This window comes from Triticum urartu, chromosome 2A (genome assembly GCF_056163025.1).
Source record: "Triticum urartu cultivar PI428250 chromosome 2A, HENAU_Tu73, whole genome shotgun sequence".
Taxonomy (NCBI): Eukaryota; Viridiplantae; Streptophyta; class Magnoliopsida; order Poales; family Poaceae; genus Triticum; species Triticum urartu.
In genome coordinates, this window is record NC_141874.1 from 30,125,340 (window position 1) to 30,140,511 (window position 15,172).

General features: G+C 48.5%; 2 protein-coding genes across 2 annotated transcripts; one reads left to right on the forward strand and one right to left on the reverse strand.

The window, feature by feature from the left end:
• Nucleotides 1-1,491: 1,491 nt before the first annotated feature.
• On the forward strand, nt 1,492-2,543 carry LOC147983202 (putative F-box protein At3g10240). The gene is made up of 2 exons (XM_087540662.1): nt 1,492-2,299; nt 2,485-2,543. The coding sequence occupies exons 1-2, from the start codon at nt 1,492-1,494 to the stop codon at nt 2,541-2,543; spliced, it is 867 nt and encodes a 288-aa protein (XP_087396788.1).
• A 127-nt stretch (nt 2,544-2,670) lies between these two features.
• On the reverse strand, nt 2,671-5,720 carry LOC147983203 (uncharacterized). Its single transcript, XM_087540663.1, has 4 exons — nt 3,766-5,720; nt 3,039-3,375; nt 2,813-2,936; nt 2,671-2,726 (listed from the first exon to the last, which is right to left on the reverse strand). Exons 1-4 carry the CDS (start codon nt 5,718-5,720, stop codon nt 2,671-2,673), a joined length of 2,472 nt encoding a protein of 823 aa, XP_087396789.1.
• Between the last annotated feature and the right edge of the window lie 9,452 nt (nt 5,721-15,172).

Below are 15,172 nucleotides of genomic sequence, written 5' to 3' on the forward strand. Positions count from 1 at the left end.
CTTTGGTTTGTAGGAATGGATTCCTATTCCTATATAGGATAGGAATCAATACTTCACATTTCAAAGGGAAAAAAACATTAGCCTAGACTCAATGAAAAAAATCCTATCCTATGAATCAAGTGACATCTCTTTCCCTATAGGAAGTGAGGTGGAGATGCATGCCACCTCACTTCCTATGATTTTTCTATTCCTATGATATTCTTACCCTATGAACCAAAGAAGACCTAGAAGAAGACCAAGGACAGCACGTTTACTTTTCATTCGAGGGCCACGTTTGTTTTTCATCTCATGGCTACAAATGAACTAAATGTTAATTGGACGGATGAAATTTCTTATTTTTTAGGATTAGCATGGTGTCTCGTGTGATGCTTCCAATTAGTAAATATAAGATTACAAGCAATTGGTACTTTTCTAAAATAGCAGTGGCGGGTTCCTGTTCATGTCTGTCACTAATTGAAGGGCCACCTATAAGCCTTTTCTCAATAGTGAGACTAAGCTGACACATCATTTTGAGATCGACAAAATCGACACAAATGCATTCATGTATACGGAGAAGTCTTCTCTCACTGAGGGAACATCGCTGGAAGACCTGAAATTAATCTAAAAAAATGCGACCATCAATGCCAAGTCTAGGACTTGACCTTGTTGGATTGGTTCCTCCACAAGAAACCTAACCATCCGAGCGACACTTCAGTTCCCACATAGAAGTATCTGCTAGTCTTTATCATATATCTTCTACCCACATCTTTGTGCATGTATACATTTTCTGGCATTTCTGAAGTCCAAGTTACTCGTACATTTGTTCCTCCCCTGCATCAACAATTGTAGGTTTGTATCCACAAACCCCAGTGAAGACGAGACGTGGTTTGGTCCCCAGTACATGCACGTCAGTCTCCTTGTTTACTCCAGACAGCCCCTTGGTCTCCTTTCTCAGTCAAAAAGGTACGGCTACGCCGCAAGCGAATGTGCTGTGCTCCTTGAACGTAGCATACAGATTAAAGCTGTATTTAACTCTCCACCGAAACTCTTAGGTTTCCACTCATCCGTTTCATCTCCCCAAGAAAAACACATCCGATATATACATACTCCCCCCTTTCATCTATATAGGGCCTAATGTGTTTTTCGAGGCTAACTTTGATCAAATATTAGATCAATAATATATGACATGCAACTTACACAAAGCACACCGTTAAATTCATGTGTGAAAAGAGCTTTCAATGATATAATTTTCACATTGTGCATGTCATGTATTATTAATCTTGTCAATAGTTAAAGGCGGATAGAAGGAGGGAGTACTCCTCTTCCCTCGCTCGAGCTCCTCCACCTCGCACAGTCATCACGCTGCATCTGCTGGAATCTAAAAGATCAAGTGAGTAGTCATTTATCTGGTCTTGTTTAGGATATGTACTACTATTGCTGCACTGTGTTCTTGCTTAATGGTGGCGTGTTGTTTTCTCAGTTGTTTGTACTACACCCGGGAGGCGGTCGGTCATGATGCCCGGCAGGGGCAGAAGGGTGGCAACCGTCCTCGACGACTTGCCAGAGTCCATCATCGTGGAAGAGATACTTGTGCGGTTGCCGTCCAAGGATGTCCTCCAGTGGCGTGCCGTCCGCAAGTCTTGGAGTAGCGCCACCTCCGCTCCTGAATTCGTCGTCGCACACCACCGCCGCCAGCCTGTGCTCCCCCTTATCAATATGTTTCCAAATGTTCCAGAGTGCTATTACTCTGAAGAGAACGGGGACGACTACGACTGTTTCGTTGCCTTTCATGTCGTCGCCGGCTCCGATCGCAAGCTCTGGCCCGTCGTCCGTACCAGCCGTACCACTGACAGCCTCTGGTTAGAGGCCGCCTGCGATGGTCTCCTCGTCGTCTCCGTTGGCATGCGCCAGAAAGACTACTTCGTCTGCAACCCGGCCAATCGCCAGTACGCTCCCCTGCTGCAGCTTCCAAGATGTCCCTTTGCCACCATCCGCACAGCCGGCTTCTACCGGCACCACCCGTCTGAAGAATTCCGGGTGCTGTACTGGATGAGATCGGAGGATATGGATCAGGTGAATTGCAACGTCCTTGCAGTGGGATCTGACGACCCAAGATCCGTCTATAACTACCAAAAAAAGATATCTGATGCATCTTGGCCAGCTATGCCACGTTTTGTAGATCAGGCGTTACTGGCAGGGTTGCTAGGTTCCTCCTATAATCCACCGGTCTTCTATCATGGCAACCTGCACTGGGACACGGGGCGGTGCTCCAAGATTACCGCCGACATAATGGTGTTTGACACGGTGGCTGATGTAAAACGTATGTTTAGGGGAACTGCTCGACATCCTAAACGGGGTGTGACTATCTCATTATATAGAAGTACCAAGAGGTACAATACAATGTTACAACAGATATACAGAGGCTACGTATATATACAGTCTAACACCCTCCCTCAATCTTAACTATGGCCTGAAGTACAAAGTAAGTTAAGATTGCGCCTACAGCCTACAAACTGTGGTTGTGGAAGAGGCTTCGTGAAGATGTCAGCAAGTTGATCCTTTGACGAGATGAACTTGATACAGAGTAGCTTCTGTGCAACCCGTTCCCGAACAAAATGATAGTCAACCTCAATATGCTTCGTCCGAGCATGGAACACCGGATTAGACGAGAGATATGTAGCACCGATGTTATCACACCACAGAACTGGAGGACGGGCTGGAGAGACTCTCAGTTCCCTCAAGAGAGACTGTACCCATATGATCTCAGCAGTCGCATCAGCAACCGCTTTGTACTCAGCCTCAGTACTACTGCGAGACACCGTTGCTTGCTTACGAGCATTCCAGGCGATCAAGTTAGAACCCAGGAATACCGCATAACCCCCCGTGGATCGCCTGTCATCAGGATTACCAGCCCAATCTGCATCTGAAAAAGCGGAGAGCTCACCAGACGGAGCAGGCTGAAGGAGCAAACCATAGGAGGCAGTAAGACAGATGTACCGCAAAATACGCTTCATAGCTGACCAATGAGATGTCCTGGGTGCATGAAGGTACTGACACACACGGTTAACTGCATAGGAGATATCAGGCCTGGTAATAGTCAGATACTGCAGACCACCAACGAGACTGCAATACTCAGTAACATCATCAGGTGAAAGAGGTTCTCCATCAAGAGCAGACAACCGATCAGTGGCAGACATCGGAGTGATAGCATGTTTGCACTTCAGCATGCCAGCCCGACGTAGCAAATCCATGGAGTACTTCTTCTGAGTGAGAGTTAACCCAGTAGAAGACCGTGAGACCTCCAGACCAAGGAAAAAATGCAGAGCACCTAGGTCCTTGACAGCAAAATCACAACTCAACGCAGTTACAAGACGACCAGCAGCAGCATCAGAGTAACTGATGAGAATGATATCATCAACATAAACCAGGAGATACATCGTAACCTGAGGGCGCTGAAGGAGAAACAGCGACGTGTCCGCAGTGGAGGGAGTAAACCCAAGAGCTCGAAGAACAGAGCTGAGGTGGGCATGCCATGCACGAGGAGCCTGTTTGAGTCCATACAGTGTCTTAATCAGACGACAGAGATGATGGGGACGTGCCGGATCAACAAAACCAGGCAGTTGACGCATATAAACCTCCTCCTCCTCCAGAATTCCATGTAGGAAAGCGTTCTGCACATCGAGCTGACGAAGAAACCATCCTCGAGTGACAGCAAGAGACAGCAGCGAACGTATAGTAGTAGGCTTGATAACGGGACTGAACGTGTCTTCATAATCAAGAGCATACCTTTGTTTGAAACCCTTGGCGACTAGTCGTGCCTTGTAGCGTTCTATAGAACCATCAGCATGTCTCTTGACTTTAAAAACCCACTTGGAATCAATGATGTTGACGCCAGACACTGGAGGAACAAGTTGCCAAGTATCATTTTTTTGTAGAGCATCAAACTCCTGTTCCATTGCCGCACGCCAATGAGGAATACTGAGTGCAGCTTGAAAATGGCGAGGTTCTGCACTGGGATCAGCAGCAGTATGAGCCATGCAAGCAGAAAGCCATGCGACAGTCCCATCTTTGCGTTCATTCGGACGAAAAATGCCAGATTGACTTCGTGTGCGAGGACGCACGGGGACAGCAGGCTGTACTGGCAACACCACAACGACGGGTGATGATGATGAGGCCGAGACACCCGACGAGCTCTCACCAGGGCTCCCTGGTGTCAGGGAAGCGGGCGACGACGCGTCGAGGTCCGGCGGGGTTGCTGGGCCGGGCGAAACTACAGCCGGCCCAGTTGGAGTAGCCGCCAGGTCGGGCGAGACCACCACCGGGCCGAATGAGGCGGCAGCTGGCCCAGGCGAAGTGACCGCCAGGCCGGGCGACGCCGGAGTCTGCGGCCCAGGCGAGGCCAGCATCGGGGCGAGCGAAGTCGCCACTGGTGAGCCGGGCGAAGCCAGCGTCGGGGCGGGTGAGGCCGGCGCCCGCTCCCCGGGCGAAGCAGCGGCGGGTTGGCGGGTGCCACCCGGTATGCATGGCCCATGCACATGGGAGGTGTCCCGATCGCGAGCATCATCCGGCGCTTGTTCCTCTAGGAGCTCAAGGCGTGCACCGCGTCCAATACCTGCAGCATGATTAGGGAGCAACGCAGGGGCATATGCAACATAGATGCGCATACCTGCTCCACTGGCGGTGTGCACCTGATCATGACCACGGTATGGCTCCTGAGTAGAGAGCTTGCCCATATCTCCGGTGAGGTGATTGGTAGCTCCGGTGTCCATATACCACGTAGGATCAATGGAGTAGGATGGAGTGCGGCCATGCTCATGGCTCGTCACCGCGGCGGCAGCTTGCTTATCATTTCCTTTGCCATTGTTGCCTAGGCCCAGAAAATCTTGCTTGAAGCGACGATGACAGCGGGACGCAATGTGACGCTCAATGCCACACAGCTGGCAGGCCTGCTGAGCGCCGCAGCAGGGGCAACAAGCAACGGGCCGGCTGCCACCAGTGATGGAGGGCGCCGAACCCCGCGGAGCGGACTGAGGCGAGGCCGCCGCTTTCCCACCAAGCGGCGCCGGCTTCTGCAACTTGCCGCGAGTCGCGGCGTTGGCGGAGACAAACCCTGGAGAGGCTCGGCGCGCCTTGATGCGCTGTTCGCGGCCAAGGAGGCACGCGTAGAGCTCGCGGGGTGGCAGTGGGGCCTCGCGACCATGCACATTCTCAATGAGGTTATCATAGTCATCATCCAGGCCGTTGAGTACATGGGTGGTGAAGTCTTCATCACCAAGCGGCTGACCAATCGAGGCTAACGTGTCCGCGAGGCCAGTCATCTTGTTGAAGTAGTCCGTGATGCTGAGGCCATCAAGCTTGGTCTCCCCCAACTCGGTGCGTATAGAATGAGCACGCGCCTGAGACTGAGAGGCGAAGCTGCTGTGAAGTGCCAACCAAGCATCCTTAGACGTCGCGGCGAAGATGACCAGCAACGACACGCTCGGGGTCAGCGACGACTGTATGGCGGAGAGGATTGCCTGATCCCGGGCCACCCACACATGATGAGCCGGATGATACGGCGGCGGGCACGGGATGGAGCCGTCGACGTAGCCCTCCAGGTAGCGGCTGCGGAGGAGAGGAAGCACCTGAGCCCGCCACGACAGGTAATTGTCCGACGTGAGCTTCACCGGAAGGATATGTGAGAAGTAAAACGGCGATGGTGGTGGAGCACGATCCTGTGTCGGTGGCACATAGAGACCCATAGATGGATCCGTCTCGTGAGGCGGTGCAATCGCCAAGGGTGCGCCATAGCCGGGGATAGCACCAGCATACGGGTCCCCTGGTGACGGAGGAGGCGCGGCCCCGTAGGGCAGCGAAGGGGGTGGCGCCGCGTAGGGTTGAGGACGCGTTGGCGCCACATAGGGCTGCGGCGGCAGCGCGCCGTAGGGAGACTGCGGCCAGGCGGACGGCGGTGGTGGCGGAGCACCCGAAGTGGATGCAGGGGCGCCATACCACGGGGGGCCATAGGCCGGACCCGAAACACCGTACGGGTGCAGGGCGGCATACGGCGAAACGGAGGCAGCGCCATAGGTTGGGGCAGAGGCGGTACCGTACGCCGGCGGCTAACCCTGGAAGGACGGCGGCGCCGGTAGGGCACCCGTAGTGGTTGAGGGCGACGGGCCGCCAGAGGACGGCGGCGGAGGCAGGTCGCCGTGGGCGGCTACCGATCCGATCTGGGAGCCCGCGGGCGGCTGGGTGGTCCACCAGGCCGAGGCCGCGGCCAGGGGCTGGGAGGCCAGAAACGGCGGCGAGGGAGCGACGGCAGGGGCCGGCGCAGGGGGCGGTGCAGCGACGGCGGCGGCGGCGGGGGCCGGCGCGACCGAGGCGGCGGGTGCAGCGGAAGACATCGTAACCCTAAACTGATACCATGTAAAACGTATGTTTGGGGGAACTGCTCGACACCCTAAACGGGGCGTGGCTATCTCATTATATAAAAGTACTAAGAAGTATAATACAATGTTACAACAGATATACAGAGGCTACGTATATATACAGTCTAACAACTGAAAAGTTCCGGTGGATGCGTCGTCCTCCAGCGGCATCGGACCCTCGGGCGTGGCTGCTGGAGTTGGATGGTGCGCTTGCCATGTGGAGCACCGTCGATGGCGTCCACCTAGATTTCTCAGTGATGCAGGATTATGAGTCTGAGGTATGAACCTTCAAGCTCCGGATGAACTTGTCGGCAGTGGAGGTGCCGCTGCAGCGGCTAGATGGTTTACAAGTAAATTCTAACTGCCCCAAGATTGTGATCGTCAAAGATCGTGAGATGCTGACCGATCTGATCCGTGGACATCTGTTGCATTGCAACATCGATGGCAACTTCTTAGGAACTGTGGAAAGCAAAGACGCCGATTATTTGGGGTTTACTTCGAGTTCTACCGGATGTTTGGGAGGAGACGCACGGTGGCTTACTTCGCATTTGTTCCAAGAGAGCATTTTCCCTGTTCCATCCATCGAGATGCAAGAGCAAGGTGGTGTGCTCAAGCCATGTCCATTTATCCTAGCCTCCTAAGGATGTTCTTCTGATATCTCGCATGTTGTTTTCTTTTGTAGTATATGTTTTGGTGCTGGTAGTACTAAACTTCTTGGATAATTGCAGTAGCATTTCTTCTATATGATCATGCATATGGTGTTCATTGGCTACTGATATGTTAGGTTCCTGACTTCTATTTTTGCGGGGGGTTAGGTTTCTGACTTGGATGAATGATCATGAAATAATATTAATATTTAAAGCGGTAATGCTTTCTTGTTTCTGTTTTCTATTCGCTCACACGAACCTTAGTTTTGCATGTATGTGAACATGGTTTCGTTTTGATGAAATACAACCGGGGAATCGGTCCCTGTAAATCTAAAAAATGTGCACTGGATGCTTCTCCTTATCGCTAAGCAGCGTAACATTACCTTAGAGCAACTCTAATGGAACCCCTGAAAGGCGTTAAGGTTAAACCCTTCCTAAATGAACAGAAAAATGGTTTAACTCCTCCAGATTTTGAGAAGTCCAGATCCGCACATCCGGGCACCACACCGGACATTTGGCTCCTCGACGACCGCTCGGACATCCGGCCCCTGCTTGCACATAGTTTCAGGCCGAAAGTCCACATGTTTCTCTTCCCCACTTCCCTCTTTTGTGGATTAGACTACATATAGCAAGTAAGTATTGTTGGGGGACGACCGGCCCATCAAAATTCAACATTCTACAAAGTAAGTAATCACCATTGACATGCCTATTTAGCCTTAAATCAATGAAGTTAGGGGGGGCGCGGGGCAGGCCCGCTGTTGGTCTCCCTATCTCCGCCCTGCATATAGCCTTCCCCATCTTGCGTTCTAGTGTAAGCTAAGATTAGAACCAAAACTATAGATCTTAGGAAAAGAACCATGTATTGTTGTCAAGACCCCTGAGGAAGAACCACCTATGGTTGTCAAGGCCACTTCGGAGAAGATTCACCATGTGGCAGAGAGGGGCGGGGAGGATGAGGACACGGCTGGTCATCAGTGGAGAGAGACGGGCTATACAGGTCCAATTAGCCGTTGTTATTAGTTATAAGACATACAGTTAGAGCCATTCAATTGCCAAATGCAACACTTCTATAATATATAAAAAGATAGAACATACATAAAGAGCATATAATTGTTGTCCCCATGCATGCAAGAAAGACTACTTAAAAAGGAAAATAACATAAGAAAATAAATAGCAACCGGCGCGACGATTGATAAATTTGTCTTTAAGCTATCTGGATCCACCCCTTAGACACCAGAGGCATGTTATTGGCGTCGTAGGGGACGGAATAGAAGGTCACGGTCTCGAGGCCGCTGCCCACATGTAACCATGGACTCTCTAGGTAGAGCTTGTGTGGAAAAACTGCACGAATATGGCGCCGTCCTTCCGGCGCATGACGGTGTAGTATCATTCATCCGAAAAAACCATCTTCAAAATATCCCGAACCACCTGCTCGTGGTTCAGCGGCAGTATGTTAATCGTATAAGCGTGAAGGCACCACATGAACAATGTTGTGGTTTCTTGCCCGGCGAACTTCTTCTGGTGCTTTAGTGGGAGCGAAAGATTAGCGAGAGAGTATGCCCTGGTTGAACTATCTAGCATGTTTTTTATAGTGCAACGCGGGAGAGGAGAGAACATTCTTCGGGAATTGAGCGTCTTTAATTTGGTTGCAAACCAACCGAATGCGAAAATGGAATGGATTCCCACACGTGAAAGTACGCCGAACGAAACTTGTTTCTTTGCCCACTACAGTGCATGATTCACATTAAGTTAAAAGAGTTTCCCACTACACTGCATGGATCATTGTTCTTCATTGTGTGGAAAGTACGTGCAGCGTCTTACCTTCCTTGGGAAGCCGTGTGTCGGTTTTTATTGATTGGGCAGGGTATATCCCGTAGATAAGCATACAAGGTTGTTCGGTTCAAACCGAGAGAGAGAATACAGGAGGGGATAGAGAAGAATTACAACCATAAGATCATGACCAAGTACCTCTATGAATATTACATGTTGGGTCGAAGCCTACCTATTCTAAAACATTGGTGTCGTTGGTACAAAAGTACAAGCGTAACTAACGTACAAGTAATACACGCAACTAACCCATGGGACCCAGAAGCATACTTGGCTGGAACCCATCTGTCATTAATGGCACCAGTAAGTCCGACACGCGCCACTGAAGACAACTAGTAGAACGTTCGTGTGTTGCAACAGGCTGTGTTGACAAAAAAAATACTGTTAAAACACTCTCATTTTTTTCTTTCTTCCCCGATCAAAAATGTTTTTAGGAGTGATATGTGAATGTATAAATTTACAACCATACTAAAATATCAAGAGCTAAAAACATATTTATCGAAGAACATTTCTACAACATATTCGGCACGAAAGTTATGATATCTGACATATTAGGAACAAACACAATGATGATTGACCACCAAATCTCAATTATATTTCAGAACATGGTTGTCCTCCAATGTGTACCTGCAAGATCTCTATACTCTTCCTCTTCCTCCCTCCCTTGATCTCCCCCCCCCCCCGTCCCCCCCCCCCCCCCCGTGGTAGACAAATGGCTGGCCACTGGGCACAACGTTAGCATATTTCTTACGTCATCGCTATTGCTTTAGTAGTGGCGTTGACATTTTATAGAACATCACTTGTATGTGGGTTCCAATGTTCTGACTAGGTGAACTTACTGCTGGCGTTGACAGTTTCCCTTATGCCACCAGTATACTTTGTGGGTCCACTTTTGACGCCACAGAACACCGGGATAACAAATGTTGGAAATATGCCCTAGAGGCAATAATAAATTAGTTATTATTATATTTCCTTATTCATGATAATCGTTTATTATCCATGCTAGAACTGTATTGATAGGAACCTCAGATACATGTGTGGATACATAGACAACACCATGTCCCTAGTAAGCCTCTAGTTGACTAGCTCGTTGATCAATAGATGGTTACGGTTTCCTGACCATGGACATTGGATGTCATTGATAACGGGATCGCATCATTAGGAGAATGATGTGATGGACAAAGACCCAATCCTAAGCCTAGCACAAGATCATGTAGTTCGTATGCTAAAGCTTTTCTAATGTCAAGTATCATTTCCTTAGACCATGAGATTGTGCAACTTCCGGATACCGTAGGAGTGCTTTGGGTGTGCCAAACGTCACAACGTAACTGGGTGGCTATAAAGGTACACTACAGGTATCTCCGAAAGTGTCTGTTGGGTTGGCACGAATCGAGACTGGGATTTGTCGCTCCGTGTAAACGGAGAGGTATCTCTGGGCCCACTCGGTAGGACATCATCATAATGTGCACAATGTGATCAAGGAGTTGATCACGGGATGATGTGTTATGAAACGAGTAAAGAGACTTGCCGGTAACGAGATTGAACAAGGTATCGGGATACCGACGATCGAATCTCGGGCAAGTATCGTACCGCTAGACAAAGGGAATTGTATACGGGATTGATTAAGTCCTTGACATCGTGGTTCATCCGATGAGATCATCGTGAAACATGTGGGAGCCAACATGGGTATCCAGATCCCGCTGTTGGTTATTGACCGGAGAGTCATCTCGGTCATGTCTGCATGTCTCCCGAACCCGTAGGGTCTACACACTTAAGGTTCGGTGATGCTAGGGTTATAGAGATACTAGTATGCGGTAACCCGAAAGTTGTTCGGAGTCCCGGATGAGATCCCGGACGTCACGAGGAGTTCCGGAATGGTCCGGAGGTAAAGATTTATATATGGGAAGTCTTGTTTTGGTCGCCGGAAAAGTTTCGCGCATTACCGGTATTGTACCGGGAGTGCCGAAAGGGGTCCGGGGGTCCACCAAGGGGGTCCACCTGCCCCGGGGGGCCACATGGGCTGTAGGGGTGTGCGCCTTGGCCTATATGGGCCAAGGGCACCAGCCCCAAGAGGCCCATGCGCCAAGAGATAAGGGAAAGAAAGAGTCCTAAAGGGGGAAGGCACCTCCGAGGTGCCTTGGGGAGGATGGACTCCTCCCTGGCCGCACCCTTCCTTGGAGGAAGGGCCAAGGCTGCGCCCCCTCTCCCTTGGCCCTATATATAGTGGGGGGAAGGGAGGGCAGCCGGACCTAAGCCCTAGCGCCTCCCTCTCCCTCCCATGACACATCTCCCTCCTCCCGCAGCGCTTGGCGAAGCCCTGTTGGAATCCCGCTACTTCCACCACCACGCCGTCGTGTTGCTAGATCTCCATCAACCTCTCCTCCCCCCTTGATGGATCAAGAAGGAGGAGACATCGCTGCTCCCTACATGTGTTGAACGCGGAGGTGCCGTCCGTTCGGTGCTAGGATCATCGGTGATTTGGATCACGACGAGTACGACTCCATCAACCCCGTTCTCTTGAACGCTTCCGCGCGCGATCTACAAGGGTATGTAGATCCACTCCTCCCTCGTTGCTAGATGACTCCATAGATAGATCTTGGTGACACGTAGGAAAATTTTGAATTTATGCTACGTTCCCCAACAGTGGCATCATGAGCTAGGTCTATGCGTAGTTACTATGCACGAGTAGAACACAAAGTAGTTGTGGGCGTTGATTTTGTTCAACATGCTTACCGTTACTAGTCCAATCTTGATTCGGCGGCATTGTGGGATGAAGCGGCCCAGACCAACCTTACACGTACGCTTATGTGAGACCGGTTCCACCGAATGACATGCACTAGTTGCATAAGGTGGCTGGCGGGTGTCTGTCTCTCCCACTTTAGTCGGATCGGATTCGATGAAAAGGGTCCTTATGAAGGGTAAATAGCAATTGGCATATCACGTTGTGGTCTTTGCGTAGGTAAGAAACGTTCTTGCTAGAAACCCATAGCAGCCACGTAAAACATGCAAACAACAATTAGAGGACGTCTAACTTGTTTTTGCGGGGTATGCTACGTGATGTGATATGGCCAAAGGATGTGATGAATGATATATGTGATGTATGAGATGATCATGTTCTTGTAATAGGAATCACGACTTGCAGGTCGATGAGTATGACAACCGGCAGGAGCCATAGGAGTTGTCTTAATTTATTTATGACCTGCGTGTCAACATAAACGTCATGTAATTACTTTACTTTATTGCTAACCGTTAGCTGTAGTAGTAGAAGTAATAGTTGGCGAGACAACTTCATGAAGACACGATGATGGAGATCATGATGATGGAGATCATGGTGTCATGCCGGTGACGATGATGATCATGGAGCCCCGAAGATGGAGATCAAAAGGAGCAAAGTGATGATGGCCATATCATGTCACTATTTGATTTCATGTGATGTTTACCATGTTTATACATCTTATTTGCTTAGAACGACGGTAGTAAATAAGATGATCCCTCATTAAAATTTCAAGAAAGTGTTCCCCCTAACTGTGCACCGTTGCGAAAGTTCGTTGTTTCGAAGCACCACGTGATGTCGGGTGTGATAAATTCTTACGTTCGAATACAACGGGTGTTGACGAGCCTAGCATGTACAGACATGGCCTCAGAACACATGCAAAACACTTAGGTTGACTTGACGAGCCTAGCATGTACAGACATGACCTCGGAACACAAGAGACCGAAAGGTCGAGCATGAGTCGTATGGTAGATACGATCAACAGATGTTCACCGATATTGACTAGTCCATCTCACGTGATGATCGGACACGGCCTAGTTGGCTCGGATCATGTAATCACTTAGATGATTAGAGGGATGTCTATCTGAGTGGGAGTTCATAAGATGAACTTAATTATCCTGAACATAGTCAAAAGGTCTTCGCAAATTATGTCATAGCTCGTGCTTCAGTTCTACGTTTTAGATATGTTCCTAGAGAAAATTTAGTTGAAAGTTGATAGCAGCAATTATGCGGACTAGGTCCGTAAATTGAGGATTGTCGTCATTGCTTCATAGAAGGCTTATGTCCTTAATGCACCGCTCAGTGTGCTGAACCTCGAACGTTGTCTATGGATGTTGCGAACATCTGACATACACATTTTGATAACTACGTGATAGTTCAGTTAAACGGCTTAGAGTTGAGGCACCGAAGACGTTTTGAAACGTCGCGAAACATATGAGATGTTTCGAGGGCTGAAATTGGGATTTCAGGCTCGTGCCCACGTCAAGAGGTATAAGACCTCCGACGATTTTCTTAGCCTGCAAACTAAGGGAGAAAAGCTCAATTGTTGAACTTGTGCTCAGATTGTCTGAGTACAACAATCGCTTGAATCGAGTGGGAGTTGATCTTCCAGATGAAATAGTGATGGTTCTCTGAAGTCATTACCACCAAGCTGCTTGAGCTTCGTGATGAACTATAATATATCAGGGACATATATGATGATCCTTGAGATATTCGCGATGTTTGACACCACAAAAGTAGAGATCAAGAAGGAGCATCAATTGTTGATGGTTGGTGAAACCACTAGTTTCAAGAAGGGCAAGGGCAAAAAGGGATGCTTCATGAAATGGCAAATCAGCTGCTGCTCTAGTGAAGAAACCCAAGGTTGAACCCAAACCCGAGACTAAGTGCTTCTGTAATAAAGGGAACAGCCACTGGAACAGAATTACCCTAGATACTTGGTAGATAAGAAGGCTGGCTAAGTGTTAGTAACTCAAAATAAAAGCTACGGAATAAACGGAGACTAGCTAAAGGTGAGATGACGATATGTGTTGGAAGTATTTCCAAGGTTGATCAAATATCGTACGCTCCCTCTACCATCGAGATTGGTGTTTGCGTTGAGCATAGACATGATTGGATTATGTCTATCGCAGTACGGTTATTCATGTAAAGAGAATAATGGTTACTCTGTTTATTTGAATAATACCTTCAATGGTCTTACACCTGAAATGAATGGTTTATTGAATCTCGATCGTAGTGATACACATGTTCATGCCAAAAGATAGTAATGATAGTACCACCTACTTGTGGCACTGCCACGTAAGTCATATCGGTATAAAACGCATGAAGAAGCTCCATGTTGATGGATCTTTGGGCTCACTTGTTTTGAAAGGTTTGAGACATGCGAACCATGTCTATTGGTGTATATGCATGAAGAAACTCCATGCAAATGGACCGTTTGGACTCACTTGATTTTGAATCACTTGAGACATGCAAATCATACCACATGGGCAAGATGACTGAAAGCCTCGTTTTTCAGTAAAATGGAACTAGAAAGCAACTTGTTGGAAGTAATACATTTTGATGTGTGCAATCTAATGAGTGCTGAGGCATGTAGTGGATATCGTTATGTTCTTACTTCACAGATGATTTGAGTAGATATTGAGTATATTTACTTGATGAATCACGAGTCTGAATTATTGAAAGGTTCAACTAATTTCAGGGTGAAGTTGAAAGATCGTCGTGACAAGAGGATAAAATATCTATGATATGATCATATAGATGAATATCTGAATTACGAGTTTGGCACAGAATTAAGACATTGTGGAAATTGTTTCACAACTAATACAGCCTGGAACAGCATAGTGTGATGGTGTGTCCGAACATCATAACTGCACCCTATTGGATATGATGCATACCATGATGTCTCTTATCGAATTACCACGATAGTTTATGGGTTAGGCATTAGAGACAACCACATTCACTTTAAGTAGGGCACCACGTAATTCCGATGAGATGACACCGTATGAACTATGGTTTAGAGAAACCTAAGCTGTCATTTCTTAAAAGTTTGGGGCTGCGACGCTTATGTGGAAAAGTTTCAGGCTGATAAGCTCGAACCCAAAGCGGATAAATGCATCTTCATAGGACACCCAAAACAGTTGGGTATACCTCCTGTCTCAGATCCGAAAGCAATAAGGGATTGTTTCTGGAATCGGGTCCTTTCTCGAGGAAAAGTTTCTCTCGAAAGAATTGAGTGGGAGGATGGTGGAGACTTGATGAGATTATTAAACCGTCTCTTCAACTAGTGTGTGGCAGGGCACATGAAGTTGTTCCTGTGGCACCTACACCAATTGAATTGGAAGCTTATGATAGTGATCATGAAACTTCAGATCAAGTCACTCCCAAACCTCGTAGGACGACAATGATGCGTACTACTTCAGAGTGGTACGTAATCCTGTTTTGAAAGTCATGTTGCTAGACAACAATGAACCTACGAGCTATGGAGAAGCGGTGGTGGGCCTGGATTCCGATAAATGGCTCGAGGCCATATAATC